This window comes from Ceratotherium simum, chromosome 4 (genome assembly GCF_057802395.1).
Source record: "Ceratotherium simum simum isolate JZ-2026a chromosome 4, ASM5780239v1, whole genome shotgun sequence".
Lineage (NCBI taxonomy): Eukaryota > Metazoa > Chordata > Mammalia > Perissodactyla > Rhinocerotidae > Ceratotherium > Ceratotherium simum.
Window position 1 is genome coordinate 29,818,378 of NC_141903.1, and position 20,385 is coordinate 29,838,762.

At 39.0% G+C, this 20,385-nt stretch overlaps 1 protein-coding gene across 5 annotated transcripts in view; it reads right to left on the reverse strand.

The window, feature by feature from the left end:
• The window catches only part of STK32A (serine/threonine kinase 32A), a 115,401-nt gene that overhangs the window by 72,722 nt on the left and 22,294 nt on the right, over positions 1 to 20,385 (reverse strand). For all 5 annotated transcript variants that reach the window (XM_087429597.1, XM_087429598.1, XM_087429599.1 and 2 more), the window contains 2 exons: positions 6,497 to 6,552; positions 5,303 to 5,454 (listed from right to left, as the gene is read on the reverse strand). In XM_087429597.1, coding sequence (XP_087285723.1) covers positions 5,303 to 5,454; positions 6,497 to 6,552 — 208 coding nt within the window. The remainder of the gene's footprint in view (positions 1 to 5,302; positions 5,455 to 6,496; positions 6,553 to 20,385) is intronic.

The following is a 20,385-nucleotide window of genomic DNA, read 5'->3' on the forward strand; positions in this document are numbered from 1 at the left end:
TCATCATTTATTAAGCATCTACTGTGTTTGAGGTGCTTTAGATACATATTCTTCTTCATAGCAGTACCTTCTGCCTTGGGTATTGCTGTTATTCCCAATTACGGATGAGGAAACCAGGAAAAATACACAACATAACTTGCTCAGTTCACAGAGTTACCAAGTGGTGGAGCCGGGATTCAACCTGGGTCCCTCTGACCTCAGGGCCTGCAAAGAACCTGGAGTGGGTGTGATTATATGAGGGGATGTTTGTGAGTGTGCAAGAGGTCGCAGCAGTATGGTGGGAAAAAAGCAACAAATCAGGAGCCAGAAACCTGGTCCCACCACTAACTCACTTTATTCATTCATTCATCACATATTTATTGAGCACTTACTGTGTGCTACGTTATTGGAGGAGCTGGGGAATGAGGCAGTGAACAAAACATACAAACGTACCTGCCTCATGGAGTTTGTATTCTTGTGGGGTGTGAAAGACAAAAAAAATAAATTCCGTTTCCATCCATATTTTATAAGGGAGTCTCATAAGATGTCCTTACGGGATGGTATAGTGTAGCAGGAAAAGCAGGGGCTTTGAAGTCCGGATTCCTGGGTTTGAGTCCTGGCTCTGCCAGTTCCTGGCTGTGAGACTCTGGGAAAATGACTTAACCTCTCTGAGCCTAAATTTCTTCAGGTATAAAATGGGAATAATAATCCCTATCAACCTAGGTTGTTAGGATGAATAAATGAGATAATATATGTAAAACCCAAAGTAATAGAACTCCATTGACAGGGAAGCTATTATTATTGATGCTGTGGCTCTGAAGGCTGCCCTGAGTTCTCACAGTCGATGGTTCCATGAAGAAACACTGGCCCTCTGAGTCACACATGGTGGAGGTGGCTTCCAGGAACCCATGATATTCAGCTGTGTTCAGCCATCTGACAGGACCCCCTTTTCACACTCATGGTAGGTGGTCCTTACCGCTTAACACAGATGATCTTGTCTCCGAATTTCCTGAAACCACGCGCAGACTCTTTTTGTTCACAGGAACAAGGGACACGGGTGAGGAGAGAGCAGAGCCCTGAGGAGCTGTGTACAGCTGCAGGCTGAATCTCAATTAACAAAAGCCGCCTGGGGAACCGCTGTGCTGGGCAGGACTGGGGCCCAATTGTTTGCAGGCTGTGGGCTGCCAGGGCTTTGTCAGCGGCCCTCAGGGAGGGACTCACAGGAAGATTTTATTTGCTTTTCCTGGATGCCATCCCTGTCAGGCAGCCTTCACTATATAACTTGGCCTACATCTGATGGCTGTGTTCCTGAGTGGGGCCAGGTCTGCGGAGGCTGGGAAGGTTGAATTTTAATTCAGAATCTTCTTTCACACTCAACACTGCTGCCCCCAGACTAGTGAACATACTTCCCTGAAAACCCTCAACGCGCACACACACACACATATACAGGCACACACACCCTTCTTTGTACCTAGTCCCTTCATGCACTTCTCACAGTTTATATATTCATGTGCCATTTGATTAATGTCAGCCTCTCATGGTTAATGGAAATGTCAGGCAAATCAGAGGCTCTGCCCATTCCTGCTCACCAGTACATCCCCACTGTATTGATCTCTGTTACAATTAAGGTTGTTACATTTAGCAAATAAAATTACAAGATACCCACTTAAATTTGCATAACGAATAATTTTCAGTTAAAATGTGTCCTGTGTGATACTTGGGACATATACTAAAAATTATTATTTGAAATTCAAATCTAACTGTGCATCCTGTATTTTATCTGGCAACTCTAATTATAACTACTTTGTTACATACATGAATGAAGGAATGAATGGGGCTAATGCATGATCAAAAACAGAAAACCAAATGCAGACATTTTACTGGAAAGTACACACTAACATGTTAGGAGTGGTTGTTTCAAGGTCATACAATTATTGGAGAATTTTCATTTTTCTATATGATTTTCTATGTTTTTCAAGTTGACTGCAATGAGCAGAAAAGTTTTCAAAATCACATACGTGTATATATTTATACCTATACACACACACACACACAAACTTCTTAGCATTAGTATAAAATCTGCTTAAAGGGGAAATAATTTGTGTTTTCCCTCAGCCTGAAAACCAGAATTTTCTGAACACATTCCTAGAGGCTAGGGGCATATTGAGCATGCTCGAAGATTACTGAAAGGAACATTGAGAGGCCTACATAGCATATCAGTAATATAGAGCAAACAGGGGCAGGAGATTAAAAATAATATTGTGTTATTTTATTAATCATACAATGCCTCTTAAGAAAATTGGCTCCTGAAACTTTGGGGATGTAAAAATAAGTCTAGTTAAAGCCAGGACACAAAATCTTGATTAAGTTGTATACAATATATTGAGGAAGCTTTGATTTTTTCCTTTGATTTGCAGAATGAGGATGCAAAACAAAACAGACAACATAAGCTCTTACAGAGAATGAGTTAAGACCTATCCCCCGCCCCCCGCCACACAACTTCCCATGATGCCTTGGGGCCAAACACCATTCAAATTTGTCTTTGGATGTCCACACTGGTCATCAGTGATGGGCACATTCAGAATGCTATACCTTAATGGAGCAAGGAAGGAAAAGAACTACCATTTGTAAGATGCTTGTAACATGGTAGGCACTGGGCATAGCACTTTATCTCATTTCACTCATAAAAACAACCCAAGTTACACACATGAACCTTATATCATAACAATGTGACTTAAAAATGATAAAGTAAATTACTCTCAATCACACCTCCAGAAGCACTGCAAGGTGCTTAATAGTTGTGGAAAGAGTTACTTACATTTACTGTGCTGTACTTTCTAAAGCAGAAAGCATTTATTAGAAGGAATAAATACAGTTTCTGAAGATTTTATCTCAAGGCTCAAAACAGAAAAGGGTTTTCTGCTGTACTTGTAGGAATGCCCGCCTCCCAGTTTCCAGTTCTGAATGTGGTGCCAGAATCATAGGGGAGGGGGTGTCTCTTCCCTCTCCTCTGTCAATATTAATGGTGCCCAATGTTCTACTGTGAGATTCAGTGTGAGCAGAAAGGAAGAATAGGGTATATGGCATGTTATCACCAAGTCTGCATGCATGGAGAACCGAATGTTGTCTGGAATGAAACTAAGTTAGCAATAGCAAAATCTGTAAACTTTGGCCCACTTAAAGTCTCCTAACATCCATGTTATTAAAAACATAGGAACAGAATGAAGTCAAATGCATTAAAATGTAGCACAGGGGGCTGGCCCCATGGCTTAGTGGTTAAGTGCGCGCACTCCGCTACTCGCGGCCCAGGTTCGGATCCTGGGCGCGCACCGCTTGTCCAGCCATGCTGAGGCCGCGTGCCACATACAGCAACTAGAAGGATGTGCAACTATGACATACAACTATCTACTGGGGCTTTGGGGAGAAAAAGGGAAAAAAAGGAGGAAGATTGGCAATAGATGTTAGCTCAGGGCCGGTCTTCCTCAGCAAAAAGAGGAGGATTGGCATGGATGTTAGCTCAGGGCTGATCTTCCTCACAAAAAAAAATTGTAGAGCAAAATGAGCGAGCCACATAAAGACCTCCACGCACAAGAAAAGAGCAGGAAGTAATAGATCATGCAAGTTTCTTTGCCTACTCTGTGGTGAGAGATAAGCATGAAAAGGCAAAATGCTAAGTATGTCCTTATGAAAGGTTTCTGTTCTTAAAGGAGAAAATTAGTTGGCTGAAATTTCGAAGAAGGAAAATGTGACTTTGAACAAAGGGAGGCTGCGAAGTGAGAGCATCTTGTCATTCTCAGAGTGAAGAGGGTGGGGGGGGGGAGGGAAGGCAATTTGATGATTGCTAAGGATGGGGAAGAAAGAGCTGCATTCCTTTAACTCTTTACATGGCAGCATTTTGAATAGGCCACTCTAGAATACTGATGAAATACACTGAGCCTGAGCCAAAATTAGACTCTACCACGTCTGAGTGGTGCACAAACTATAATAGACCTATTTCCAAGTCACACAGAACCATCTTATTTTCAACTACAATGTAGAGTCTTTGAGCAAATTGTATCTTAAGTGAACTGTATTAATTAAAGATGGAGGGAGACAGGTTTTATGCACTGATTCCTCCAGAGAAATGTCCCTAAACACACAGTGACATTTTAATTATTTTTCCATTAGTATTCTCTGAATAAAGACTTTTTTTTGCCTTTGCTAGTAAGAACTGCTTGGTATGCATATTTAAATAACAGTCATACTGAATTAGCTTTAAGAACTGGCTCTTAACATAATGGATGCATTAAAATGTAGAGCAAAATGAGGGAGCCACATAAAGACCTCCACTCATAAGAAAAGAGCAGGAAGTAATAGATAATGCAAGTTTCTTCCCCATCTTCTAAGCCTTAGATTATGATAATAGCTTTGAAAGCAGATCACAGTTACTTAATGTCTAGTCCCTGACATAAGCTAGCTCCAGCTCTGTTGAAACCTATTTGGTGAGAAAGGCAACACCTATCCTTTTCCAACTCACAGGCATATACGTGGCTGCTTAAGAAGTATGCTGCAAGGAAACCAGTTTTATTGCCAATCATTTTAAGGAGAAGTTGCTTTGTACGAATTCTGAAGATCAACCTCATGTCAGCCAGTGATGCCATACTTTGTACTCAAAGTCTCTGCCCCACTGTTAATGGGGAAAAAGTATCTAATGAGTGGGAAGACATCTAAACTCATTCCTCGTCAACCTGTTTAATTACAATGCTTTAAAAAAATATTGACCTAGGGGCCGGCCCCGTGGCTTAGCGATTAGGTGCGCGTGCTCCGCTACTGGCGGCCTGGGTTCAGATCCCAGTCATGCACCGATGCACCGCTTGTCCAGCCATGCTGAGGTGGCGTCCCACATACAGCAACTAGAGGGATGTGCAACTATGACGTACAACTATCTGCTGGGGCTTTGAGGAGAAAAGGGGAAAAAAAACGAGGAGGACTGGCAATAGATGTTAGCTCAGGGCCGGTCTTCCTCAGCAAAAAGAGGAGGATTGGCATGGATGTTAGCTCAGGGCTGATCTTCCTCACAAAAAAAAAAAAAAAAATTAACCTAAAGACACGGGGAACTATGACAACTGAACCAAGCAGTATTTATTGGTGACAAGAAAACAATTTTGTTTCATTATAAAGTCAAAGAAACCAAGGAGAACAAAAGCCCTTGAGGAAGATCCTAATGAGGATCTTGCAAATGCACACCTGGAAATTAAGATGCATTTATGGAACAGTACTTGATAGGGAAGGTGAAGGTGAAGGTGGGACTGTCTCCATTCAGAGGTCCAGTAAAACCACTTACCACAAATTAACCAGGAAAGGATGCTCCAGCCCCTGCATGATCTGGAGTTCCTTGAAGACGTTTCTCACTTCGTTGCGCTCCACACACTTTTGTTTGTTCATGTACTTCATCGCATACATCTTCTTGGTATCATTCTTCTGTACAATGCAGACCTAATGGTGGAACCAGAGTGAGAAAGTGATTAGGGAGATGATGGATCATGGAGATGAGAGACAGAACAAGACTTGTTCTTTAGTATGGCTTGGAGGCCTTATCACTTGCAAATTGTGTGATGCTAAAGTTGCCACTTAGCTCTGATTTCAGAGTAAAAAGTTTCATTTTCTTCTGCACCAGGTCAATTCCTTAATCTCTGCTTCCTCAAACAAGTTTGCCTGTTTTTGCTTTTGGGGTTTTTTTAAGACACCATTTTAGAGAACATAGCTGCCTCCTTGTTAGGAATCTTCGAATAGCAATCGACATTTCCCCTTATTCTGCTTGGAGTGACTGAAATGGGCATGGCTAAACTGTCAAGCTGAACAATATTGTGCAAAGAATTTCTGTTCACAACCAGAGGTGGTGATATAACCAAAAAGGATTTTAAGCACGATGTCCACATTTTTAAAAATTCTTTTAGAGGTTCATATGATGCCTGATGAAGTAGACAGCAGATGATTTTAAAATACAAGTTCAATAAGAAATATTCTCTCAAAGTATGTCTCCACCGAGAAACTAATAATCAGAGTTTAAATCTAGAAGATTCTTACAAAAAAATCAGGCTGAATATGTTTTTCATGGCAGGTTTTTGAAAATGAAAACATGGTACAACTGGGCAAAAGAAAATAAATCAGGTGGCTTCTTTCCCACATGAAAAGAGTTAACTCTTACACTAACAACATAACTGCTCCTGAAGGTAACAGCTGGTACAATTTGAAAATGATTCTGAAATGTTACTCTCTCCTGTAGAGAGGAAGTCTTCAACTCGAGTGACAGTAAACGGATTTGACTTTGAGATAATTCTGAGAACAGTACATATTCATTATATAGCTGCCTGTCACATAGCTTCCTCACCCTGTGGTGACAATTTTATAAAAATCCATTATAAAAACGCCTCTGACTTGTCATTCCTTGTGGTCCCAGTAACTCAATAATCTGATCATTGTCAGACTCTGTTCCCTGAGCTACATAACCCTGCTGGTTAATCATTTTGGTTCTCACCTTCCCAAAACTGCCTTTCCCAATGGCTCGCAAAATTTCAAAGTGGTCAAAGTTGACTGTAAAACAAACAGAAGAACATCGTGAGTGATTATCAGTTGCTCTTTAGTAGCTAATAAATAATAAATAAGGATTGGACTAAACCAAAGTGACTTTTTATGTTTAAATGGTATTTAAAACAACATTCCAGACTACCTTAAAATGCCCATTCATTCATCCAATAAGTATTTCTTAAATACTTACTATGTATTAATCACCATGCTTAGTACTGGAGGATACAGTAATAATACAGTGAAAATGGAGTCTCTACCTTTATGGAACCTATAGTCTAGTGAGGGTTCCATACAGAGAGAGACCCTATGGATTAAACAGTCACAAAATAAATGGACGATTAAAATTTCCGCTGAATGTTAAGAGAAGAAGTCATGGGACTCGGAGAGCATATAACAGGCTTTTACATAGGTGGCAAGGCCAGAAGGAACATCTCTGCACACAGACGATTACAGAGAGATCTGCTCCTCTATGCATATGGCTCTACAAAGGATTAGCACCTTAAAAATCTTCTCCTTGCCCATTTTCTCACTATAATCACTCTTTTGTATCTAACTGATTTTGGTTTTCCCCAGTAGGACACTATTACACTCATGTTTACAGAATGAGCTGATCGCCAAGGCACAAATATCTAACAGATGAGCATGAATATGTGTATAGAGTTCCACTGAATGGTGTTTTGAAGTTGAGATGACCTTTGATATCTGCCATTTTAGACCTTCAGCTCCTAGTAGTCAGAAGTAGTAGACGTTCACTTTATAGGTAGCATGGTCGCTTGGGTCTGTGCTAGTGAAATGCTTGGTGATGAGAACAAAGTATAGATTCTCTCAGACAGGTGACAATCTTTGGTTTCTTGCCCTGATGATCTTGAAAAAATGTTCTGCTTTGTTTCCTGGTTTTTGAAATAAGGATTTAGATGAGTAAAATTCCAAATGAGGGATTATAAGAATTTATTCAGAAAAGATGTGAAACACTAGAAGCTACCACTCTTCTCTTTAAAAGACTTATTTCATCTCTTTTTCTGAAAATAATTAGATCCTCCTGAAGGAAAGAGATGAGTAAGGGGACCTCTTAAGATCTTTCCAAACTGTCTGAGGGCCGAAAAATTTTTATAATGTGACTTAATCATCACTTCCTCTTCTGAACTCCCAAATTACTTTATTTCTAACATGAAACCCATTTGATCATGAGAGGCAGCATGTATATTACAAACAGGCCTGGATTTAGACTCAAAATAGCCATGTGACTTGTGATAAATGACAGCTCTCCAAGCCTCTATTTTCTCATCTGTAAAAACGGGATTGACTCTCCTAGTTAAGAAGAAAACACCTTTTACCCAGAAAGAGCTAACAAAGCTATGTACTTATGTAACATACTTCGTCAAGTGAATGACTTATCTTCCAAAACTCCTTGAATTCTGAGTTTCTTTCATCTACTAGATCCTAAGTTCTATGAGGATAGTGATGATATGTCATTTTGCTCATCCTGGTTTCCTTCGCAACTCAGCAAATTCCTGGCTTGAGGCAGTTGAAGGCAAAACTCTTTGCACCCCCCACAGAGCCTAGCACAGTGATTTACGCATGGTTGGTTCTCAGCCAATAAATCAACCTAAGCTTTAAGCACACACAAGAACCCAAAAACAATTGCTTCTCTTTTTTTTTTTTTTTTTTGCTGAGGAAGATTCACCCTGAGCTAACATCTGCTGCCAATCTTCCTCTTTTTGTACGTGAGCCACCACCACAGCACGGCCACTGACAGACCAGTGGTGTAGATCCGTGCCTGGGAACCAAACCGAGGCTGCTGAAGCAGAGCGCACTGAACTTAACCACTAGGCCACTGGGGCTGGCCCAACAACAATTGCTTCTTGTAAATATGAGCAGTGTGAGCATTTCGGTCTTCTAAGGAAGTGTTTTTCAAATTGGGTCAAGACCCATTAATAAGTTATGAAATAAATTTAGGGGTAATGAGAGGCATCAAAAATTTAAATGGAATAGAATTGATTAGAAAATATTAGAAATGCCTCAAATGTAGTAAGAGTAGTATTGCCTCTGAAACTTTTGTTTCCATTTTATATATATGTGTAGATAGGCATGTACTGGATCATGATATAAATTTTTTAGTATATTCTTTACTGTCGGTTGTGGTCTAAATGACTTGCAAAATACTTTTGTAAGTTTTCTCTTAGGTTTCAAACTGACATAAAAAAAGCAATGATTTCCTCACACTCATTACCTGAGGCAGAGTTATATATTATGCACCATAGAAGTGTTAAAAAAAAATGATCAGGATTTATTTGCAAGTCTAAGATTTTATCTTGAGCAAATCCAATAACTCACTGCGATTTCTCCACTAACAGCCTAGCCTAGAATGCTGTGGTGACATTATGAATCTCTGAGCATACAGCAGGGACCTAGAAAGCATGGAGTTCCATCGTGATATTAATCTATTTCATGAACCATGTCTCTTTATAAGCCATTTTAAGCTTTAATGAAAATGATAAAGAATTAGATGCCAGGTTACTGATAAATTTCTACTAGAAGAACTGCCTTAATTAATGTCAGGTCAGGCCCAGAAAAGTGATAGGCCTAAAGTTTTAGAGATAATGCCTTTATTTCTAGTCAATCAAAGAAAAAACAGACTCCAGTCCAATACCATACTGCCTAAAGTCACTTCCATATATGATAACACAACCTGGGGAGAAAGCCAATGACAGATTGAAAGTGACTGGAAGAGAAGCTCTTATGACATCCTTACAGTCCCTTCTTAAATGTCCAACAAAAAGATCACTAGTTAATAGGAAAGCAACAGCATCACTAGTTAATATCAGACAAAATGAGAGAGAGATGAAGTCAGAATTGTGGATTATTTTGTCAACAGAAATCTAATTGTATTATAGACATATAGGATTTGCCTAAGGGGAGTATAGAGTAGCAGACCCATTGTGTACCTAAACCTTTGGTCAACATGTGCAATACTAGCCAGCAGATTATGGATGGCCCACAGGCCAAAATGGGCCTGCAGCCTGTTTTTGTATCATCTATGGGCTAAGATTGGTTTTTACATTTTTAAAGGATTACAAAAAGAAAAAAAGCCAATATGCAACAGAGACCATATAAAAGCCTATAATATATACTAGCTGACCCTTTACAGAAAAGTTTGCCAGCCCCTGAGATTAAGAGCACAGTCTCTGGAGACAGACTACCTGAGTTCAAATCCCAGGTCCTACAATTAATTGTGTGATCTTGGCAATTTACTTCTATGCTCTGTTTTTTCATCTATAGAATGAGGATGAAAATAATATATATCTCATAGGATTTATAGGAAGATGAAATGAGTTAGCATATGTAAAGTACTTAGAATATGAACTGGAACCAACTAACTACTTTTACTAGTTCTACTACTACCCTTCTTAGGGAACAGCATAATTCAGAACTCCTAGCAAATACAACCTTAAGCTGCTATCCTAGCTGATGGCTATTATCAGGCAACATGCAGGTAAATGGCAGCCATCAGTGTCATTTCTACACATTTGAGGTTTTCATAGTCTATGGTGTGGTGTTCTTACAGTGTTTTCACCAATCTCTAAAGCAAAGTTGACCTTTGTTGTGTTTACTCCTCATATCTTGTCCTTGTATCATGTTCCAAAACATTCCTTCTGGTTCATGGAGAAGCTCTGGTGCCAAGAGGACATCAAGGCCTTCTGGAGACACTGTTAGAGCCTTTGGGTCTTTATGAGGCCTTGAAGGTAGCAGTTGAGTGTGGGGAGAGGCAGAGTGGTTCTCACTTACCGACAGGGCTAGGCCAGGGTAAGTGGCCTGCAGAAAAACGAACAGGCAAAAGAGGGGCAAGCTTTGACACCTTCCTTATCTGCTTCAGAGTGTAGCTTTCACGCAGGTCTTCTCATCCAGTCTTAGCAACCATCATGCCAGTACAGCATCCTTAAAGTTGCCTGGAAGTGTGTCGGGTTAATAGATGAGGCTGAATGGATCCTAATGTTATTATGTCACCTGGAATATACTTAAAACTAAGAATCTTGAAAGGACTTATTTTAGAGTTTTCTTTTTGGTAGGTGCACATTCTCCACTAATCAACCGGACACAGAAATTCTGTATGCATGAGGGATCTGCTTATGTACGGGTCGGTACACATTTCATTTGTTTGTCTTATTTTATCCTCATAACTATCGTATGGCATATACAGATAAGGGTGCTTAGGCTCAGAGAGATTGAATAATTTGCCATGGTTATAATTAGTATAGTGACTAATTTATCTTGGGGTTAGGTTCTAAAGACAGAAAGTAAGGTGAAACCTTGTTTAGTCAAAACTACACAGCTAAATCCTCTAGGAAGACACCCCTTTGAAAGCAAGAGAACCTTTCAGACCGTCCAACACAGTTTTGTTTCCCTTGTGTGAGCACCCAATGAGCTCATGAATTACACGTAGGGGCTATTGTATGAAAAGTTTAAACTCTAAAATCATACTCAGCTCATTGGCAGGCTCAAATTTATTAGTCACATGGAAAGTAAGATCAACTGAGGGGACAACTGTTGACTGTTGTTGCAAAACCACACCTAATACTTGAATGGAGGCAGGTGCAGAGTCAACCCACCTGGATCTGCTGAGTTGCATTCACGTAAAATCAGTATACACCTTTCTGATTCTGGACCCAGGCTCTTAACCAATATTTTTATAACCATCTTAATGTTGTTCTTATTCTTTAGCTACCATCCGAGAGGCAGAATCGGGGAAAGCAAGGTGGGATTTCTTCATCTCTCTTTTTAGAATCACATGAGTCAAGTGAGATCCTCTCAAGTGTTTCTCTACTGTAAACATGCTGATTATGGAATCCAGTGCTGATGCTTTTTATCTCCTTTGTTCTACTTCTCTTACCATCTCCCAGTCTCAACACTCTGTGCAATAAACAGAATTGAAGGAAAGAAAAGGGGAAAACCTTTTTAGAGTTTGTTATTTATAACACCCTGACACTTGGAATTTGGGAGAAGAATATTCTAGGAGGTAAAGCAGAAAATCTTTTTTTTTCCTTCTATTTTTGAGAAAATATTTGGGAAACATTTTATTTTTTCCTAAAAGAAAAATGATCCCAGCCTTAGTAAGTATCGAATCATGAACATATGGAAGACTATTGAGAACTGTACTTCTTGTCTTTCTATTGATGATGGAATAAAGACACCAACTGTGTGACCTTAGATAAGGTTCTCAATCTTTCCAAATCACGGTGTCCCCATCTGTAAAACAGACCTAAGTACACTTGACTCACAGGTGATTTTGAAGATGAGACGCTATAAACCAGAAGTATGATGTCTGGTCCACTGAAAACTAAAAATTACAAACTATAAAGTACAATTATTCAATAAAAATTGTCTTCTTCCATTCCAAATTTATAGTTCCATTCCCAGAAGGCAAGAGATGTAATTATATTGTCTCTGTAGATCTATCTGATTATTTTAAAGCTCCTTTTTATTTCATTGTATAAATGTGCCATAAAATATTTAGCCTATTGATGGACTTTTCAAAGATGCTTTCATTATCTGCTATTGCCTACCATATTACTGCAAACATCCTTGATCAGCTTTTGTGCACATCTTTGTAGGCTAACTTTATAAAAGTAGAACTGCTGGGACCAAGAAGATGTGAATTTTCCAATTTAGTAGATATTGTAAACTAGCCCTCCAAAGATGTTATACCAAATCTCCTTCTTACCAATATTGTGTACGAATGACTTTTTTGTCCACTGCCTTGCCAACACTATTACATCAACTGTCCTTGATCTGACAAGTGAAAAAAAAATGAATTATTGATTTACTTTATATTTTTTAATGAGTAAAGCCTCATATCTTTGTATATGTATTCTTTTTGGAGAAATGCTATTCACATATTTTGCCTGTTTTTAATGAATTATTAGTCTTTTTAATTTGCAAGTACACCTAAAATGTGAAGTAAATTAACTCAGCATATCTCAGGAATATTTTTTCTAGGCTGTCCATTTGGCTTTTGACTTTAAAACATTTTTGATAATGTAGAAAATTTAAGTTTTAAATCTGTGTTTTACATAGTCAGATTTTATATAGTCAAATGTATCAGTCTTTTCCTTTTTGTCCCTCTAGGTTTGTGCTGGTTTTTTTTTCTTTTTTTGGTGAGGAAGACTGGCCCTCAGCTAACATCCATTGCCAATCTTCCTCTTTTTGCTGAGGAAGACTAGCCCTGAGCTAACATCCATGCCCATCTTCCTCTATTTCGTATGTGGGTTGCTGCCACAGCATGGCTTGATGAATGGTGTGTAGGTCTGCACCCGGGATCTGAACCTGTGAACCCTGGACTGCCTAAGCAGAGCATACGAACTTAACCACTACACCACCAGGCTGGCCCCCAATGGGTTTGTGTCTTAAAAAGGCATTTTTCACTTCAAGTTTGTTAACAGCATGTCCTCATATTCTAAGTCAGTTGACATGCATTTTTGTCATTGCTGCCGCTTTAGTTTTTGCAATCTTTTCCTAGAATACAACCTTAGAAAAATTATGTTGTATCTGCTCAAGATACACAGAATAAAAAATTTCCAAATTCCAAAATTTCCAAAAAGTCCTTCTGTTCCTGCTTAAATTAAAAGCTAAAACAATTGATAATTTCGTGGTATAGAGTCATGCCAACGTGATTGTTAACAAGTAGATGATTTTAAAGGGCTTTGAGGCTGTCCAGATCCTGCTTATGCTGATAATTCATTTAGTAAACGCTTCACTTATACAGCACGATGTTCACTTCCAATGCTATCTGGTCTCAACTGATAGCAAATTAAACCAGTGCAGTCTGAATAAGTTCAAGAGTACCAAAATAAGATCAATTCCCCAGAGAAAAAAAAACTATATAAAAAAATTTAAAAAGTCAACCGAAATTCCTGCCTGCCTTGTTTCTACGTTAATTTGCTATGCAAATTTGTTGCTTAAACATGACACTGCTCCAGGCTGTGATTCTCTGAAGGCGAAGTCAATTCAACATGGAAACAGGAATTGCTTAGCTGGTCACATGTCCCCCTCTTTCCCTCTGGTCCAGAAAGAAAATAAATAAACTATATATATATATTTGATTTTGTCCCCCAGTAGAGCAGAATAGATACTTAGATGGAGTAAAGCTGCTCACAGACATTGCTCGCTGAACTCAGTCTGCGTTCACTGACGACATTTACTGATTGCTTATGTGGTAATAGCTAGGCATTGTGCTGGGTGCTGGGGAGAAGGAAAGCCAAGGTCGCCTGCCTTTATGGGGCTTAATGTCTAGTGGGACAAGCATGTTACATATATCATCTCAACGTTCCATCAATTCGATGAAATAGTACTACTATTATTGACATTTGTTTTTAGATGAGCAAACTGCAGCCCAGAGTAATTAAGCAATTTTCCAAGGCCACATTGTAGGGAAGTGGCAGCGTGGGGGAGTCCCATTCAAGTGGACTCCAGAGTTGCCCTCAAACACTGTTCTCTACTGCAGCCCATGAGACACAATAATGGTGCCCAAGGAAGCAGGATACACAGCACAGAGCCAGATAAAGACCCGGCTCACAACAATGTCCATATTTCTACTTCTCCTCTTCTTATGCAGGGCCCTTCTTTTTCGTGGACCCTTTCTAACAACATGGGTCCCACCAACCATATGCAGTCATTGGTATCTGTCATTCATCCTATCCCACACCCTAGCCAGAAGGCTTGGTCTGGGAGTGGGACTGTGACCTAAGCCATCCCAATCTACATACTCATGCAGGATTTTCTGATCTGGAAATGCATGCTGCCCCTCGATCACAAAGTTTCCTGAACGTGAGAACAGAATTGGCTAAATGTAGAAAAAGTAGGTCAGTAAATCTGAGGCAATAAAGCTGATACACGGAATAAAGTAGACTGACAAGATAATGGGGAAGCCCTGATGGCATTAAAGTGTGTGGCTCTATATCCATATGGGTCCTATTTTAATTACTCTGCAGACATCCCCAATATCCTTCAATAGTTCAATTTTTTATTTTTACTTTTTTAGCAAAACTGATTCAAGTTCCAACTAATACAAGCACTATTGCTATAGGGAGATGAGAGTATCATGGCAACTTACAGCAGGAACAGCCAATCTAGTCCAGGGGAATCTAACAAAGCATCCTAGAGGAGGTGATTAAAACCTGAGAAGTATTACAAGGGACTTGATCTTTCTAGTCTTTCCTATAGATTTTCTTCATTTTTATCCCTGCATTGAATTGGAGCATCAGAAAGATAATTTCCTAGGAAAAGAGAGGAAACATATACATAAATAAGTACAACATAAAGTAATATGCATGTATCGAGAGCCGCATGAATGGTCCTACAGAGATTCCAAAATGTGTCTACTCATTAAAATCACACAAAACACTTTTTAAAAAATGCAGATTCAAGGGCCTTATCTGAATCAGACTCTGGAGGCTGAACTTGGGAATCTGTATTTTAATCAGCTCCCTAGGAGATTTTGATGGAAACTGCCTGGAGCCAGTCTGCAAGTCTTTATTTAGGATCCATTGCTCTATACAGTAAAAGACATAGGAGTTCTAAGGTTGGAGAAATCTCTTCCTAGTGTAGAAGATAAGAGCTTCAAGGAGGGGCAGCATTTCAGGTGGGCCTTGCAGAATGGGTAGGAGTTCAACAGCTGACCATGCAGGGGAGGACAGGGAGGATGTGCTTACTGAGAGACCTAAACCCTAGGATGAAGATGCTCTCACTAGATATGTGTTGATTATTCAATTTGATTTCAATGGTCTTAAATCTCTCCTTGCACTCTTGCCTCCATCCCCATGAGTCTGAAGCAAATTAATAATGGTGTCTGTAAATAATTAATAATAGGTCTCTGTTGCCTGCACTGTGCCACATCTTAGATCATAGTTGATAATTATGTTCACTAGTCATTAAGTACATACACGTATAGGAACTGTGCAGGCACTTTATCCACATTATCTTATTTAATTCTCATCAAAACACCATGAAGTGGTGATATTATTGCTATTTTGTAGATGAGTTATAGAGGCCCAAAAAAGTTAGATCTCCCAGGACTGGGGCTTGGACTTGAACCTGACTTTGTGTGGCTCCACATTCCATGATTTTAATATGAGAGGAGTCCTAGAAGTTTCGTGATACAATACGATGGTTATGAGCATGGATCTCAGGGTTTGGGTTTTGGCTGCACTACTTACTAGCTATGAACTTTAAGTAAATTATTTAACCTTTCTGAGTTTCAATTTCCTCCTCTGAAAAATTTTGATCATATATAGTATCCCTTCTAAGGTTACGATGAGGATTAGGTGAAATAAGCCAGATCAAAGATGCTTATCAAGTATTTTTGGCAGAAAGTAAGAACTCAATAAATGTATCATTATTATTGCTGCTTTTTGTTATTGTTACTGGATGAATCACCTTAGTATCAGACCAGAATATCACTTCTCTTGCCAAAATATTAGGCAAAATGACGTTGGGACTTTATAGAGGACAAAGTGCCAACAATATAACCTCCATGAAGACACACGCTGGGTCTGTTCTGTTTTATCACTACATCCATATTGCCTAGAACTATGTTGGGCATGCAGCAGGTGCATAATAAACACTTGTTAAGTGGAGGAAGAAAGCAATAAAGTACCATAACCAAAGTCTTACAGAATATGAATGGTTTTGGAGGAAAAATTTTAAAGATATTTTCCTTCATGTTGATTTCCTAGCACATCATCATTTATAATAGGTACCTTCTAAGAAATGTCTTACCAACAACTTAGTATCACAAGGCTTCTTAATAAGTTAGACAATAAACAAAATCGCCATTTGAATGTTCTTCTAATATCATAACTTTAGACTTTTCTAAAGACACTGGATTTACATCTTCAAAACCTCAAGGATTGACTTACTCATTCTTTGAGCTCAGAAGTGTCCAGAACTGCCATTCTCCATCCCATCAACTTCACAACCACCAACTCTCCTAAGTGAGGATGTGGATGAAAACCCCTCAGGAACTGAAGGATAATTAACAGTGGGAGTCAGAGGGTATTTGCTTTTTCAGCGCTGCATGATCTTTGGACAGAAGTAAATGTATCTCACTATGGCAACAGAAAGGTACCCAAATTAAAGTACAGTCTGCCGTATACCTCGTCAGAATGATGATGGAATCAGCCCCTCTCCTAAGTCCTGCTGCCATTTTTAAGAATGGACATTGATTGATTTGCCAGGAAAGGGAGAAAAAGGACAGAAAAAAAAAATTGAATAGTGGATTTTACAGTTTTCCATTAATTAGATGAATGTTTAGTCATCATGCTACACTTCCAGCTGGAGGTGTTACAAAGAAAAGCTCAGTAATACCCTTTTAAGACAGTCACAGCAAGATAGGAAAGAAGCTAAAATCACTTCTCCATAAGCCATAGCTTTGCTAGGAAGGCAATCAACAAATATTCATTGAGCCTCTGTGTGCCCAGGGCTCTGCTAGACACTGCTGGAAAAGCGAAAGGAGCTTGGGATTAAGCCATATCCTCAGGAAACAGTGTGACTCCTTCAGCAGTATTAGTGAGAACTCAATACCTGGAGAATCAAATGCCCCTTGCCTCACTTTTATTTTATTTTGCCATAGTGTATGTTTCTTAGGAATCCAGTCTTTCATCTTCCTGGAATTAGATGAATATAAATAAACAGATATATAGGCAAAGAAGTAGGCGAATAAATTAAGGAAAGCAATCACACGTTAGTGTTTGTATGGTGTAGAAAGAGGCTTTTCAGAGAGGGAAGAGAATATTGTGGCACGACCATTTTGCTTCTTGGTTTTTAATGAAGATTGAATTCTTTGATGAAAGATAAAACATGATTTGAGTCAGACAGAACTGCCTTGGAATCCTGGCTCCACTGCTTACAAGATAAATGAAATTAGGAAATTTACCTGACCTTTCTGAGCTTCATTTTCTTGTTCACAATGAAGATTATTTTTCATATGAAACTAATATGCTTTTGGTATAAGAAACAGAAAAGTAGAAAGAAGAAAAACAAAATCATCTAAAGATAACCATGATTAATATTTAATTAATTTTTCTTTTTTGTTGAGGTAACATTGGTTTATAACATAAATTTTGGGTGTACTTCATTGTATTTCAACTTCTGTGTAGGCTACATTGTGTTCACCACTAAAAGTCTAGTTTCCATCCATCATTGTAATTTTTCTGTCTTTTTAATGTTTTTATTTTTTATAAAAGTTATATATCTATATCAATATTTATATGCAGTTTAAAGAGTCAAATAATTCTAGAAGGTTTGTTATAAAACACATAAAATAATAGTCTTATGATCCTCTTGTCTCACTCTTCAATTTCTTCCAGCCAAGAAGCCAACACTTTTATTACCTCTTTTAGCTAATAAATTTGATAGTTTCTACCATATCTTCTAAATAGTACAGTTTTGTTGGTTTTTCTTTTCAGTTTTAGGCTTACTTATTGAATTTCCTTAGATGACAGGTAAGGATTTAGCTTACTTTTCCGGTCTTCTGGCCTTACCTCTATATGTTCCTATCTTTCCAGTATAGCTGTATCTCATACAACACTGTCAATTAGATCAACATTCAGTATTTCCATTATTATGAGCATGTAAATGGTACACACACCTGAGTCATATAGTAAACTATTATTAATTTTCCTGTCTTGTACAATTTTTTTCCCTGGAGTTAACAATTGTCTTGTCTATATATGCACTTATTTTTCTGTATCTTTTTTCCTAATTCAATCCCAAACTCTTCTCTAGTTGTCTAAATTTCCTTGCAACATGTTCAAGCACATCAGTCACACTGCCATCTTCCTGAGAATGTCTCTACCAGAGCCCTCTGACCCTATCCACTCTGGACTGTTTATCTTTCTCGGGTCACAGCTGTCATCCTGGGCTCCCCTTCACCATCATCCTGGGGATTTCCTTCACTCCTCTTTAAGGATGGATTCCCTGCTTATGGCATGCACTGTCTCCCTCTTTCTTGTTTTACTCCCTTGTTTTTGTGGAGTACATCCTACAACAGCTTTGTCAGAAAGATTGCATGGGAAAGATATGCTCTTTTCATATATGAAAAATATTTTAATCCTACTCATGCTCAATTGAGAGTTTGGCTAAATATAGGCTGGAAATTATTTTCCTTCAGAATTTTGAAGGCATTGCTCTCCTTAATTTTTAGCTTTGTATGTTGCTGTTGAGAAGTCTAAAATGATTTTGATGCCAGATCTATTGATTCAACAGTTTTCTTCTCTGGAACCTTGCAGGATTGTATATTTGTGTTGAATGTTTTGAAATTTCATGATGATATAGGCTTATTTTATTCATTGGGCTGGGCACTTGAGGGGCTCATTCAATCTGGAAACTTGTGTCCTTAAGTTCTAGGCTTCTCTTTTTCCCTTAAATGATGTAGTAATGGTTTCCTCCCTTTTATTTTCTCTGCATCTCTTTCAGTACCTCCTATTATTTAAAAATACAACTCCTAGACTGGCCCTTAAATTTTATCATATTTAGCTTTCATTTTCTATCTCTGTTTGTTTGCTTATTATTCTGGGAAATTTCCTTAAATTTCTAAACCTTCTTTGAATCTTTCCATGCTTGCTGTAATTTTTTTCCCCTAAAGTTAATTTTTGCTCTCTGAATGCTGCTTCTTAGCATTGTTTTTTTCTATTTTTTAAAAAATTTCTGGTTGCTATATTTACGTCTCTCTAATAGTTTTTCTTAAGTTGCTTCTTTTCTGTTCATTTGTTCTAGTCTCTACCAGTCCTATTATAAGCCTTTCCCAAACGTCTGAAAATCCTTGGTTGTATGCTAACATTTAAGTGTGCAGACTTAAGCCCCTGTTTGGAATTTCTGAGCATGTGGGTAGATCTTGTCAACAGTAAGCTTCACGCTAGAGAGCTATGGTTAGGATGTTGAGTTAGAAAAACTCCAACGTTGATAACTTTAGATCTTCCTTGTTAGGTTGGTCAAAATCTCCAGAAAAGATTCTATCATCCTTTTGTCTGAAGGGATGGAGAAGATTAGTTTTTTTCTTGACAAACTGTTAGAAAGGACATGACCAGTTTTTACACAGCTATTCAAACACTCATCCTTATTTTAGACGTTCTCCTCCATCTCTTCTTCCAGAAGCACATGACACTTGCCAGTCCTTAGGAAATAGAGGCAGAGAAACGTATTGCTCTCACCATTTCCCCTGGAAGTCTTGCTTCCATTTTTTTTTTTTTTGAGGAAGATCAGCCCTGAGCTAACATCTGCCAATCCTCCTCTTTTTTTTTGCTGAGGAAGACTGGCCCTGGGCTAACATCCGTGCCCATCTTCCTCCACTTTATATGGGACGCCGCCACAGCATGGCTTGCCAAGTGGCGCGTTGGTGTGCGCCCGGGATCTGAACCGGCAAACCCTGGGCTGCCGCAGCAGAGCGTGTGCACTTAACTGCTTGAGCCACCACGCTGGCCCCTTGCTTCCATTTTTTCTCATCCATAAGATACATATAATGATACCTACCTCACTGGGTTGTGGTGGGGATTAAATGAGATGATGTATATTAGGAATATATTGAGAGTATAGCAGGCATCCAAGAAACAAGAGCTATTTTTTTTCTTTTTTTTTTATGAGAGAGATCGGCCCTGAGCTAACACCTGGCAATCCTCCTCTTTTTTTGCTGAGGAAGACTGCCCCTGGGCTAACATCCATGCCCATCTTCCTCTACTTTATATGGGACGCCGCCATAGCATGGCTTGACAAGCGGTGTGTCAGTGCGCGCCCGGGATCTGAACCGGCGAACCCCGGGCCGCCGCAGTGGAGCACGCGCACTTAACCGCT